Consider the following 15224-nt stretch of genomic DNA (forward strand, 5'->3'; position numbering starts at 1 on the left):
TGAGCCACTCAGCATTGGAAATGGAAGGGAAAACATAAAAGGTATGTTTGGTTACCCGCATCGTTTTTTACCCTTTTACATACTTGTCCCAGGTGGGCCTGGTTGAGCTAATGCAGGCAAAAAACCATTATCTACACTTAGTTTGATTGCCTGCATATAGGCTGCCTTTAGGGGAAAAAATTGTCTGTCGCTTGGTTGCGTGCATTGGCTTGGCAGATGCAAATGCCCGGTGTTTGGTTGCATACAGGCAATGTGATTAAGAGTTAACACCTACACATGACACACCGAGGTGTGTGGTTGCATACAGGCAGTGTGATTAAGAGTTAACACCTACACATGACACACCGAGTTATAATAAAGTTCTTGGTAGTGTGCTCAGCAATAGCACCGTCAGTGTAGGCCGAGGTAACCAAGAGGAACGGCGCCAACAGGGACGTTGTCCATCTGACAAGGTTGACAATTATACACAACACTAGCGACGACATGGCGCTGAGGCAGATAAAGATAAGAGAAATGCAGTTTGACGGTAGCTTGTGATCAAGCTTTATACTACTTGAGCTCATAGATCAACAGAAGTCAAGAAGCTCATACTACTGTCACGGTATCCTCCTACCATTGATCGATCTCAGTATATCTATAACCTCACACGTACCTTGCATCATGACATTGGCTGAAGAGATTTGCTATCTGGTCATCCACCATTAGGGAGCACTTGTCGTCCACAGATGCAGAGGATGATGCCAATCCTTCAGCCAGGCATTCAGACACTGGAACCACGGCCATCAACAAACCGAATCCGACCAATTCCGATTCGGTTTCGTTCCGCAAACCAAGCAACTGGATGACCCAAAAAATTGGACACTCTCCCTCTTGTGCCACTGGAATCCCCAACAACCAAACACACCCAGTTCCCTTGCTTCCAAGCATGCATTGCCTTACAAAGATTATACAAACGAAAAAATCCCGTCGAAAAAATAATGAATCGGTCGGTCCATTACAATCAGTACAAAAAACAACTGATCTCATCTGTTTTTATCTCACAAAAAGGTACAACAACAAAAAACAACTTTCTCTGCCGGCTATTTACACTGATGCACAAACAGGGTAACATTTAGCAGAGGATATGGAACAAGAAAGCCACTCGTAACTTTATATATTTTAACTTACATGGGCGCCTAATTCTGTAGATGCTGTCATTTGTTCGACCATTGGAATTCGATTTCCAGGTTCCTATTCGGACCGCTTTTGCTCTCCGGCAGCAGGGTGTACTCTCCGGCGACTGACCCCAGCATGACGACCCGGTCGATCTGGATCGTCACCTTGCCAAACGATTTCTGCAACAACAGGCAGGGAGATTGAGGATGCAAATACAGTGACGCGAGAAACAGCAGCAAAAGGATATGAAGTGGTAAATATGATGCATGTATATCACATTTCAGTACCTTTCCGAATTTGCTGTTGTTTTTGCAAGAGATATGAAGCTTCTGACCCTTGGGAGGGCTGTCAAAAGCCCATGCAAAGGCCTCGTCCCATTCAGGTGACTCACCAGTCGAGACAATCTGCGTACAGTATCATGTGATTCAGGTCAATTAACTTTGTTACACTGTGTGCATGTGCGCACTTGGTTAAGTGCAAAAGGAAGCTCAAAACCAAATATACCTATATACAGCATCATTAAGAAAATAAACTAGCAAATATCCATGCTTCAAGTTAAGCACCAAATGCAGGCATTACAATTAGGAGTTATTGCAATTTCTGCTGTTAATGGTAACACTGGAGACTGATGTACCGTATTTCAATGCTCCGGTGTCTAGCAGTAGCGGTAAAATACAGCCCCTATGTTCTACTCCCTCCGTCCCATAATATAAGAGCGTTTTTGACACTAGTGCAGTGTCAAAAACGCTCTTATATTATGGGACGGAGGGAGTACTATTCACTACAGCATAGTGCTTTTGCATCAGGGTACCGTATGTACAGGACTAGCAAGCCCCTGATAGGACTAGATACCGAAGGTTTACCAAGAAATATCTCTCTTCCAAACATCAGAGGCTAAAATAAATACTTGGAAGCACCACAGCACAAGAACTGATAGGATCCTAATTAACCCTTTGATATGGACTGTCGAACTATGATCTTGCTAATAGATCATAGAAGTGCACATAAAAACAAATAAATAAGAAAAAGGTAAACAATATTAACTGCAGGCATAGCAATTATTTATTGCCAGCATGGAAGTACTAAATTGTGCTATGGACTTATATCCCTAAAATGAGATGCACAAACAATATAGACATACCTTTGTCAGCCTTGCTGGATTATTTCCAAGAGTAAGCTTGCAGAATGCACTAGCATTTCCCACTGATTGCCTCAGATTGTTGCCACGCTTTATAGTAACTGTAAGTGTCCCAGGCAAGCACTGAAGTAGCAACTCTGCCTTCTCTTGAAACCGTGGTGGGCCAGACTGTATCAAGTACTGAAGTAGAGGAATAGCCTCTGACGCAGCAACTGATTGAGCTTTAAATACTTCTGCTGGGCAAGCCGTCCATGCTTGTCTTAGCAGATATAGTGAATCCAGTGCTGCTTCTTGAGTTGCTTCAGAACCAGTTTTAAGGGATGTTACAAGATGCGGGATACATATTGTAGCAGGTTCAGTGACTCTCAGACGAGGGAAATTGCTAAGTAAAGCATTAAGTGCTTTAAGATACTCCTCATTAGCACTCCCAGATGCCCATATATCCTTCTCAATTGAAGCTGCATACAAAGCACCATCATCAGGTACATAAACTCTGCGTAGAAAAATAAAACCACATTCCAGGATGCCAGAAATAAATTGTTCTTACGACTAGAAAATAAGAGTTAAAAACAATGCCTATTTTGTGTAGAGAACCACTAAAATATAATACTATCTTTTTTTCAAACACGTTGCTTCGCTTTGCTATATACTATCATTTTGTTTGACTTGTTAATATTGAAGGTAAACTTTGACTTATATAGCATGAAAGGCACTGAAACACAACAAGTGACTAATGCAAGTGATCCAACACAAACAAGAAGGGGGTACTGCTTTACCTGTTATAACTCTGACTGTTTCACTCGTGGCATACTCTTGGATGGTGTGGTTGTTGAACAGAAGTTTGACAAACATTGCTGCCTGAACAGAAGTATCAGGATTGCTTGAACTGATAAGGTCCAGCAAGACCTGGACGCCACCAGATTCTGCAACTGCTCTTTTATTTGCTCGGCTGTACATGACTAGATTCTGCAAGGCACAAATGGCTACCACTTTCATCTCTTCGGTTGGCTGGTCTTCAAGAAGATTGACCAGAGCACGGCATGCTGCGACGGCATCAGTAGAACGAGCAAGACCTTCATTTTGGAAAAGATCTCCAAGAGCAAGAGCAGCAAGCAATCTTCCCTGTTGAGACTGCGTCTGTGGATCCAGAAGGTACATGGATAAAGGTGCAATAGCATTTTTAGCAGCCTTCGCCTCCCTTATTCTTATGTTGTTCAGCAATGCCTCAATGAGTCTTGCAGCAGCTTCCTCACACTGATGACTCCTCAAGAGATCCAGAAGAGCTTCTACAGCACCACTCTCAGCCATTGCTTCTGCACTTGTTGAATCATCACTCTCCAATACAAGCAGGGCATTCAGTGCACCCACAACGGTACTTTCAGTCCCTGATCTGAGCAACTGCACTAGTACCGCAACAGGAACCTCAAGGAAAAACTCGGTACTGTACTGCAAAATGCTAGACAGGACAGCTGCTGCAGATTCCCATACAACATGAGGCAAAGGAGGATCAGATTGCAGCAGCACCTTGGACAACTCAAACACACCACCCTCCTTTGCAATTGTATTTGGCCAGGCTAATGCAAGATTAGCAAGAGCTTTTATAGCTCTCTGCTGTAAATTTGGCAAACCTGATGAGAGAATTTGAATGAGGGCAGGGATGGATTGCTCTGCTACTGTATCCTTCTGGAGGTGTTCTTCCAGGAGAAGATGAGATAGGAGCTCCGCAGCCAATTGTTGCACAGCTGGTGGAGATGAATTCAGTAAAGTAATGACTGGCTCAATTGTTTGGCGGGGTGTCAAGTTGTAATCAGCTCGGCATTCAGGATGCTCCAAAATATTGACAAGAACCTGCAAAGTGCTATACTGCCCCTCAGGACCAGTATCTGCCTTTGATAGCAGAGAGAAAAGAGGCTGTACTACTTTGGCTGCAGATGGGCCTTTTGCTATGCTAGCATTATTTGTCAAAATCCGAAGCATTTCCGCCAATGCAGTGCAAAGAAAATCTGGAGCATCATGAAGAATATCAAGAATGCTCTCAATTACACCAGCTTTAACCATTTCCAATTTGCAAGCCGGCCTATCTTTTCCAATCTTCACCAAAGCTCTGGCAACTGCCTCATGAAGCATGAAATTTTTGCCAAACAAAAGCCCAACAAGAGGAACGACTGCCCCATGCGCTGCCACTAATTCAGCGAGTTGTTCATCATCTAGGAGCTTATCCAGTGCACGGACTACAGAAAGCTGGGCCGGGTTAGCTTCACTAACCAGTAAACCGACCAAAGGTTCCACACAACGGGCTGCAGCCATTGTAGAGCGGATCCTTGTATTTGCAAACAGAACACCGCACAGTTCAGCGGAATCACCTTTCAACTCAGCTGAACAATCTGAGGACAGAATCCGGCACAGAACATCCACTGCGTTCATCTCAACATCGGCAACTGCAAGTGCTCTTGACGGATTGTCACAAAGCAGTCTAACAAGTGCTGATATGGCTGCATGCTGCTCCCTCTCCATGCCAGTACTCAGAACTTCTACAAGCGGCTGAATAGCCTGTCGAGCTGACTCACTGTTCCTGACATGGTCTGCACAAAACAAACTTTCTAATGCCTTTGCCGCGCTATAGCGTGAATTTCTTCCTCCTAGACGAAGGACTGCCACAAGTTGGTTTACAGTACCAAGTGCTGATTCATGTTGCCTTATTTCCGCACAACTAAAAAGAATGCCCAACAACTCAGTTGTGGCTTCTTCTGTTGCGTCTTGTGGGCTAAGTGATAGGTATTTGGTAAGTGCTTCTAGGATTCCAACTTCAGCCATCAGCAGCATGTTTGGAACACAATCAACAGCCAATTGTGTCAAAAGACCCAATGCCAAGAAAGGAGCACCAGGTCTTTCTGGAATGGGTTTAAGTAGATCAACAAGAAGAGGAATGGATTTTCTGGAAGTTGAACCAACCCTGATATCATCAACTCTGAATAGCCTTTCCAGTGTAGTTTCATCAGGATTAGGCACCAACATGAATTCCTCTGATAACTCTAAGAGATCAGCTATATCAACATTAGCACATCCAAGCAAAGATATAAGTCCGGTGGCTGCTCCAGAATTAGCAACGGCCAGAAGAGTTCCTCTGCTACCGTTACTAACCAGACTTGCCAAAGCTTGTGCAGCAAAGTACCTGTATGCTGGCTCGTCTGACCTTAACAAGTTCGAGAGCACAGGAATTGAATGGGATGCTGAATTAGATCGATTGACCTCTCTTTCTTGAAATAGCAATGCAAGAAGTAAGGCACAGACCCATGCGGTATTATCTTCTTCACCCTGATAAAAGCATAAAGATACATTACGAGCAGTCCCAGAAATTGAAAGGAAAACAAAAACTTAACAAGCTATGAGCAACAAGACAATGCATTATGTGTACATAAAAACTAGCAAATGAATAATTTAAGTTTTATTAGATAATTTGCGGTGGATCTTTCCTCGTCAAAATGAAAAATTTAGGGAACTGAACTAGTCAGCTGCAGCGCAATATAATGCCAAAAAATTAACACAGACAAAAATGAATACCATGAGAACTTCCAAATGCCAATCATGATGTCCAACCAAAAGAATCACAATGTAACGTTACTTTTGATTATATCTAATTTTGAAGTATGTGAGGCATTAAAGGGTGTAAACTATCTTTCGATGTGAATACCAAAATAAGTCTTCTATCTGATAAGAATTTGGAGACCAGTGCACGAGTAAGATATACGATGGGTCTCCAGAAGTAGTATCAGACAAGTCTCAAAAGCAAAATACCAAACAGAACTTATCATGTCTAATCGAGCACAGAATTTTATTATCGTTATGTTGTATGGAGAACTCAGTGACATAGCTATGCTATCCAAATAGAACCTGAGAGTTGATTCAGTTGATCGTGTACTTCACAACGCAAGTATGGTCGAAGATACCACAAATCTTTTCTTTTGAGTGTCAATTCAGTTAGTTGCTACAATTCAAGTTTTGAATATTTGGACACAACGAAACGAATGCAAGTTCAAAAAGAAACCCCAAATAAAATAGATGGCAAAGACAACTAGCTTAGAAAATTAGAACTCCTCAACAATGGTTCATACTGTTGCAAACTGAAGTGACTAAATGTGCCAGGGGATATGTGATTGGTTCGGTATGGCTTAAAGCCCATCTCAGAAGAAGAATGGGAGAACTGATTGGTTTTGGAAATATCCATTTGAAGGAAGCGCTTCATTTCTGTTAACTTTTCATTAGCTCTTTTCTTTAGTCATGCCAGGTTATGTAGGCCTTTGGTTCCTCTGGAACCTTTATACAAAATAATGTGCATTACAATGAAGAGTAACAAAAAGGACAAACATGGGATCGTATGCACAGGCAATGATTGTGCCAAGGAAACACTAATCCCTGGAATTGTGAAGATGAATCAACACAAGCTAATGTTTCATGGAAAAGTATGAAACTTTACTCAAGGCACTGAGACTTAGCAGGTGATAATTAAATCAATGTTCCTTATAGCTGTACAATAGATGGAATGGTAGAAATCAGCTAGGTACGAAGTGATCCATCCAATCTAGAATAAGTTATTGCCTACCTAAAACCTAAAGATTATTCAGTCTATAAGCAAATTTAGGAGCAAAATTCAAAAACAAAGAAGCTCTGAATGTAAACTGTGTATGTAATGCAAGATAATGAAGTGTGTAAGAGATAATAACATTCACATACCAACTGGCATATGTACAAAGAATAAGGGAAAATGGAATAACTAGCATCCACATACCACATATAGAAATGCATTTTGAGAAATCTTCTCAGTGAGCATTTGAACTGCTCCAGCTTCTAGAATTTCTGCTCTTGTTTTGTCGTCATGGCGAGCAAAGACAGCAAGTAGCCAGAGTGGAATCATGTTACCCGAGATAACAGCAGTGTGGGGCACCATTTCAGCATCACTGCTATTTTCTTTTGAGTGCCTGGAAATTTTAATGTCTGCTATACTTTCACCATCTCCATTTTCAGAAGGTAAGTTTGCTGTATTGATCATACCAACTAGAGAATGAATTAGCTGAATGTACAAGCTTGAATCACTCAGTATCTCAATCTGCTTTTGACAATGCTCTTTTGCTGCACAAACAAGAAGAGCACATCCACCAACTTTAACTTTCAGAAGGTTAGAACCAATGACCCGCCGTGCTGCTGATGATATGCAACCTGGGATTTCAGAAACCAAACCACCCACAACATCATGTTGGTCCAAACAGAGCCTTGACAAAACTTCTATGGCTTTATCTTGCAAGGCGGGTACTGCATCAGCTACACAAGAAACAAGGGGAAGTATGGTGTGGGGATTTTCTGCAAGAGCTGTCCAGGGAGCCTTGGTATGCCCACTTGACACCTTCGATCTTGATAATAGCACCAGTGCATCAAGAACTTCTGATGTTGCCGAAGCATCACCATCAGCAGCTTCCAAGAGACCAGCTAGAGCAAGGACAGCACCAGAGCGATTAATAGTATCTGAGATAGCTTGGTTAATGGGTCGGCACTGCAACAGGCGAGCTATTGCTGCTGCTCCATGAATTCTTCCATCAAGAGTACCCTCCTTAAGAACACGAGTTATAGGGAACATAATTTCTTCAAAAGATACCAGCGCAGACAATTCATGATCAAGAAAAAGGTTGGCCAAAGCTCGGGTTGCTTGCTCTGCTACTTCAAGAACTGTTGAACTTGCAAGTGAGACTAGTGGAGCAAGTGCATCACGTCCAACTGCAGCAACCTCCTTATTTTGCTTGACCGAAAGAAAAATGGCAGCAAGGCAACATGAGGCCTCCATTAGTATTCTGTCGGACTGCACGCCAATCAGTTTCATGACTGGCCAAAGTGTCTTCACTGCAATATGTGTTTCTCGCAAGTCTTTGCGGCAATGGAATAGACCAGCAAGAGCAGATGCTGATGTAGCCTGAGTTTCTTCTTTTGGGGAGCTTAGAATTTTGATCATTGTCTCAACTGCATCATTTGCAGCACTTCCTTCATGCAGAATATCATTAAGTGGTGCAACAGAAAGCAAGCTTTTCAAAGCATCAAGAACATAAATTTTTGATTCAGGCTGTTCACTTGTCAACAGAGCAGATAACTGACTAATAGTTCCAGTATCTGACTTGTGAATGAGATGATTCAGTGTTTTGGATGCTATCTCTTTGCCGTTGTCACTTCCGTTTTTGAGAAGCCATAGCAAAGCAGGAACTGCATCAGCACTTTCAACACATGCTCGTATGTCTTCACTGTGATTGCATAAATTGCCAATGATGGTTGCTGAATCTTCTTTAGCTTTCGGAGAACCAGTTTCTAATATTTGAACAAGAGGAGGTATACCACCAGCAGCAGTGATAGCCCATTTGCACTCATCATTCTCCTTTGACAGAAGAGCGAGCAGAGCAACAGCACATTCCTGCTGCTGTTCTGAGGATAGACCAAGTAAGGAAATCAATAGCTGAACACCCTCACGGCCTTGCAGAGCTTGCCATAAATCACAATCTTTCTTGCAGAGAGCAAAGAGTGATGTCATCAGGTCATCTTGCACCTCAGTGCCTGCCATGGTTATCAAACCAACAAGCAAACGTTTTGCATCAGAATCTGCAAGCGTCTTGCAGAGAACTGGGTTACTATACAAGCTGGCCAAAGCTTCAATTACACGCTCCTGTACAAGGAAGGGCGCCTTAGGCTTGAACTGTTTCATTAATGTCTTCTCAATGACCAGAGGGTCTGATGCACTGATTGATTCTGCATTTATGTCATATATCATCAACGCTGAGGCTAATGCACCAAGAGTGTCAGCAATCTGTGCAGAGGAAGAGCATGATTCAAGACTTTCACCGAGGCTTGAGATTACATAAGATAAACCACCAGAAATATTTGCTAATGCACACATCGCATTTTCTTGCAGTGCTTGGGCAGATTCTCCGTGCATGAACTCTTTTGATGGAGCAATAGTAGCATTTATAAGAGCAGGAATCCCATTAGAACTAGCTACCTCACGCCGAGCTTCTTTACTCTGCGCAGAAAGGGATTTCAGAGCACCAGCAGCTTCTGCTCTAATAGATGTTTCATTACCAGGACCAAGCAACTTTAGGAGCTGTTTTGTTGTTTCTCCTGATAAAACTTTTGAACAAACTGATGAGTCTTCCATCATTAAGGCCCCAAGAAGATTGCACACATTTGCTAGGGTATTTGTCTGTCCAGAACCAATCAGCTTTATAAGTATATCAACTCCACCACATCGCACAGTTGACGACCAAAACCCCTCTGTGCTTTTTGACAAGTTCTTCAGTGCTCCGGTTAGCAGGCCATCCACCAAACTCTCATTCTTGAGGCTAACTTTGAGTTGCTCCCACAGTACTGGGACAACATTTTCTGTTGAGAATATCTTTGAACCAACATGATCCCTTATCCCACCTTGAGAAACAGCATAAATTGTTTTGGCAGCTGCAGTCTGACTTTCAGCTGACTTGGACCTGAGAAGAGCAAGCAATGGAGGGATGCAACCACCAAGCAGAACCTTCACCCTTAGCTCCTCTTCCTTGCAAAGAGAACCAAGAACAGTAGCAGACAGCATCTTAATTCCAGATGAGCCAGATCTGAGGAGAGAAACAAGTATTGGAACAGCTTGTGAATGTGATGCAACAGCTCCAAATGCAGTATCACGTGTTTGAACAAGATCCAATAACTGCTTCAATGAGCTTTCTTTTTCTTGAGTGGACGAAGAACTCTGCCGCAACTGCTCAATACAATGAGCAACACTTGAAAGTGTCTCCTCATCCTCCATATTGACTCGGTTCCTGCAATTACATATGATCAGACTTAGTTCTAGTGTCCAATACTTCACAATGATTTTGATGTGGTATAATTTACAAGAGCATAGTAGTTTATCAAAAGTTCACAGCTAAGATGCTACTTCATCTGATCCAAAATGTATTCAAGATGATACTCTGACCATCAATTTCTTTATAAAAATGTCACCTCACAGAGAAATAATTATATAAGTGTATTTCATGATAAATCTAGTGATATCAATTTGATGTTTTGGATGCTGGTGATTCTTTTCTTATAGATGGTCAAATCCACATGGCATTTTCATTAAACAGGTGTACCAGATGATTTATAAATGTTGTGTGATCTTCTGCCAAGATGACTTTGCTTAATGGCTTAACGCAATGGTCAACAAACTTAAGACAGCCTGCAAGCAACGGTGCTTGGCTGTTTCCCACGCTCTCCCATAGCTCTTGCATCTATGTATTTGTCGTTTTAGGTTTAGATTACCCCCTCTTTGTGTTTATCGCTCAGTTGTCTATGCAGTTCTCCTGCATGATTTGGAAAAAAAAAAAGTTATGTGATCTCTTGATTCTAACATGTTTCCTGGAATGCCCATTGGCTGCTGCACGTTATTTTGCTTTGATCTTGATCTGTTAGTTTGATTAGGAATTTATCCCTTTAAAAAATGTTCAAGTTAGATTTGAGTTTGAGATTGAGTTACTCTTAAGTGACAAGTCAATGCGTTTGCATTTTTACTTATGAGATCAAGGAAGAAGGAATAGTTAGAATTTTGCTCATGAAAAAACTTCTCTCCCATATGTGATCAATTTCTCCATATTCAAGTATCTCATTTCCTTCGAGATGCACTATCCCTGCCCTTTACTCTCTCATGAGGTAAAAAAAGAACTCGGCCAACCGGCACTAGCATCCATGGGATTTTAATTCAAAAGAAACTACAAGGAGCACACTCCGCGGAGGCGAAGCCTTGGACCTGGGTAGACTAGGCATGCACTCCCGTTCTAGGCGACTGAGCAACGCTCAAGTTCCTCTCTTTCTGAAGTAAGGACAGGTTCAAAAAAAAATCCAAATTCAATCCCTGCCTTTGAAAATAAAATTGCAGGACTTATTTAAATCTATAATAGCACCTTATTACAATTGCAGTATCACAAATCAAATAACCAATGCAATTGTGTATCTAAATTTAGGTGTAGGTGTTGACTTTTCTTGCTTTCGTAATTTCTTACACATCCAAGTAATGTTAAAAACCAGGGCATCAGATAACTTTTATTTAGGGGTCATTTTATTTGGAGCAAAAATTTATTGAGTTGCAGGGTAGTTGTTATAGACTATTAATTTCCACCTCCCTACTAGTTTGGTTGACATATAAGTCACTTCTAAAAACATATCCCTTAAGGGAACAAAATGGACATTTTAGTAGTCATGTCTTTTTCCCATTTGATATTCAGGAATTCTAAGATCACCTTGTGACGATTTTACAGTTGTTATATTGCATGATGTTGTATGAAAGAAAAGTCCAAGAGATGCAACAGAGACATATCAAACAGAAAAACAATAAGAGAAGGTAAGGGTAGTGAAAATGTTGTTGTGGTAAATCACATTTCATCAATCCTATAACTACGAGCATTTTGCACTACAGAGTAGAAACCAAGAGAGAATCACAACTTACTTGCCCATTCTCATGACCGAGACAGGAGTTGGTGGCTCTGAATCTTGAACCTTATCCTGTTAATAGCCAAGCAGGAGTGATTAGCATTAAAGACTCCAAGACATAGTTTTTTGAACTTTACATGAGCTGATAGCATTGCATTGCACAAAATGTTGAACACCATAAGTACTAGATTCAAATGAAGGCTTTTGAACATCAAATAATCATTACAATACTTTAAAATGTACAAAATTACAACAGTGGATACAATTTAATGACTCCAAAACATAGGTCGGGTGTTCAAACTGATGATCATGTTGTCAGGTCAACCCATATTTTCCTCAAAGTGCAAGCAAGACTGAAAACAATCATCATTCTTGCAGTATGATAAATCACTGTTCTCTAGTACGTGAAGTCTCAAGAATATGTATCTAGTTGATGGAAATCACATGGTTACGGACAGTTCAGAAAGAACTATAGAAGCAATTATGAAAAAAATATGTAGTGATAACAACACCATTGAAGTTTCATGACAAGCACTTTATCAGGACTCCTCTAATCACACAGAAGCATAACAGAATTTTCTATGGCATGACTCCATTCACTTTTGCAAGTTCCAGAATAACATCTCCAGATTATAGTTGGTCAAATTACTTACATGGCGTGACTTAATACACAAAAAGCTAAGATGGAACAAGATAAAAGTTAGGGAAATCCACAGAGATGAAGAAACAAAAAGGCGTGTATTGTCCATCAAACATAGGTCCACACAAAAATGAACTTGAGATTCAGTACATCAAGACCAGGCAAAAGATGCGGCAACAAAACTCCAGCCATTCAATCAGTGCATCTTTTACACGCTTTTGCTTCATCCAAAATAGCTACATGCCTACGGCACAAGAAAGCTTTCCAATGCCTATAAATGCCAAAAGTTCACACAATATAAGCATATGGACTTATTGAGCCCATTTTTCACCATCACCCGAGTGAACATGCATGGCCCAGACCAGAAGAAATGAAGAATGCTACTGCCACTAATGCCAAATGAAGGTAACAGCTTCCTAGCTCCCTGATCTCAAGATAGACATCGCGCAAACTATTGTCTGTCGACAGTAAAAGTCGACAGACCTAGTTGAAAGGAACCCCCAAAGCATAAAATTCGACGGATACGATGCCCAAGGATGGACCTGTATCAAGAAGGCTGACAAGTGACAACCGATCTCACTCTCAAAGAGTATCCTTATCCCACTACTTCACTATTTAATCACGGAAGCGAAGATTGCAGTTGAAGAAAGACTCTGAAAGCGACAGGCTGCCTGCCAGTGTCTAGTACTCAGAACCACGACGTCCAGCAGCAAGAGGGGCACCTACCAGATCTGCGCCGCCGTTGGTTCCATTGAACCTCCACGCTAATGCCGCCGCCATGTTAGGTGTCTTCCGTGGCCTCCTCGAGCCGAGCAGATCAGGCTACCCGCTTCTTCCTCACTGCCTCCGAGCTCTCAACCTGAAACCGACAGTAAAAGAGAAGAAAACAAAAAACGGCTGCGTCAGATCCACCCAGTGAAGAGAAATCCCATTCGGCACTGAACTATGCCGGATTTCGCCTCTGGCGTAGCTGACCACCGGCGCGCGGCCCCAGATCTAGCTGCGGACGGACGCGGCAGCTACCGCCGACAGGCGGATCACCGACACTCCCAATTTCCCACACCAGCTCCCACGAATCGCCTCATTGGACGCTAATTAGCCCGCGAATCCCTCGAGCGACCAGCTAGATCACGCGCCCTCGCGCGCAATCCCGGAGCTCGACTGGAGCAGCACGCCACTGGTACCCGCCACAGCCGGAATCACCGCGGAAGAAAAACCAAAGGAGAGTCGGAAGATTGTCGCAAACCTCTCATGGAAGCGGCGCGAGATTTTCGCGAGGAATCTCCGGGGGTTGGCCGGCCTTCCTGCTGCTACGCCGGCAGTGCAGATCCAGTGGGGAGGGGGGCGCCGCCCATGCACAGGCAGACGAAAGAGAGAGAGGCGTCGTCTGTTACGCTCTCGTCTCTTTTCCCTCTCGTGGCGCGGAATTTTATTATTAACGCTAATTATCGGGGGCCTAAAAGGGAGCCGCAATTTATATAGCCAGTGAGTGAGCGCCCCTCTTCTCTTCTTCCCGGCGCAGCGGGCAGCGCAGCGACCTACCGCCGACAGTGGCTGGCAGTGGGGAGCGAGCAACTCGGTTTGGAGCTCTGTAGTCTGTACTGGCGCTCTTGCACCAACACCCTTGGCCTGTTTCCTATTTACAGGAAAAAGGACCAAGTTTTATTTTTTGTTTGCACATTCAGGAATTCTCGGATAAATACTCCCTCCGTCCCAAAATTCTTGTCTTAGATTTGTCTAAATACAGATGTATCAAGTCATATTTTAGTAGTAGATATATCCATATCTAGATAAATCTCAGACAAGAATTTTGGGACGGCGTTGCAGAAATTTCAGAGGTAATTGTTGTACAAAAATAATTATAAAATTTTGGCCCTATGAAAAGAAATACTTTGCTCAGGGTGAGCTTAACAGCTCAAGCTAGATTTTATAGGTAACTATACTTCCATCAAAAGAGGTACTAGCAAAGGGTACTGCATAAGATGTCTAGATTCCAAAGGGTGTATATGCAATGTTTTGATTATTCTAATTTAAGCTGTGTCGATTGGACTAAACAAAACGGATTGTAAGCTGGTAGAGGTACGGCGTTTGTTGATTAGTGCCAGTCTGCATGGGCTGGAGGGGTTTTGTCTTGCGGAGCCAAGAAAATCAACAGGTAGGGTAGGGTAGGGTAGGGTAGGAGGGGAGAGGTATCCGCCAACTTGTGCATAGCTGTAAAACTAGTGGAGGGTGTTTTCGTACCATCGCCTTTCTTCAGCAGAGCATCTGCACGAGCTGATTAGTTTGCGTCAGTCACCACGCCTATTTTCTTCCCTTCATTTGTGGCGCGCCGTTTTCCATTTGTATGGAACTTCATTATTTTCCACGAATTGGGCGTTAGATATGGTTTTACGTGAGTATGGAACATGCCGTCGGGTAGTCAGCTCTGTTATATAGTACGGCTGTTGTTACATTGTGTTTGGCATTGCGGTGGGTCTGATTTTGGTATAGTCTAAAATCCCATTTGGCCACAGAAAAATAGAAAAAGTCTCTAATTGTGTGCTGAGTGTACTGTTCTTGGTTTGGTGTATGGGGCGTTATTTAAGCTACGTTCTGGTTTGCGGTACAAAACACTAAATTGTGCAGACACTCCCACGGCAGCAGCTTGCCGTGACAAGTTCATACAAACAACTCAGTTGAGCTTGATGTTGAAGCTGTGGAACTGTGATGTATGTACTGATCTTTTTGATAGTCTGATCTGAAATGTTACCCTTAAAATAGATGGATCCAAACCGGATATTCAATTTGGTGCCCAGGCTCATCCGCACCCGA

At 42.5% G+C, this 15224-nt stretch overlaps 1 protein-coding gene across 1 annotated transcript; it reads right to left on the minus strand.

Moving 5' to 3' along the window:
* Positions 1 to 908: 908 nt before the first annotated feature.
* On the minus strand, positions 909 to 13864 carry LOC119330270 (protein CELLULOSE SYNTHASE INTERACTIVE 1-like). Its single transcript, XM_037603380.1, has 8 exons — positions 13660 to 13864; positions 13140 to 13272; positions 11790 to 11845; positions 7080 to 10128; positions 3070 to 5608; positions 2297 to 2751; positions 1443 to 1559; positions 909 to 1334 (listed from the first exon to the last, which is right to left on the minus strand). The coding sequence occupies exons 2-8, from the start codon at positions 13191 to 13193 to the stop codon at positions 1194 to 1196; spliced, it is 6411 nt and encodes a 2136-aa protein (XP_037459277.1). The 5' UTR covers positions 13194 to 13272; positions 13660 to 13864; the 3' UTR covers positions 909 to 1193.
* Positions 13865 to 15224: the final 1360 nt, after the last annotated feature.

This window comes from Triticum dicoccoides, chromosome 7A, assembly GCF_002162155.2.
Source record: "Triticum dicoccoides isolate Atlit2015 ecotype Zavitan chromosome 7A, WEW_v2.0, whole genome shotgun sequence".
Taxonomy (NCBI): domain Eukaryota; kingdom Viridiplantae; phylum Streptophyta; class Magnoliopsida; order Poales; family Poaceae; genus Triticum; species Triticum dicoccoides.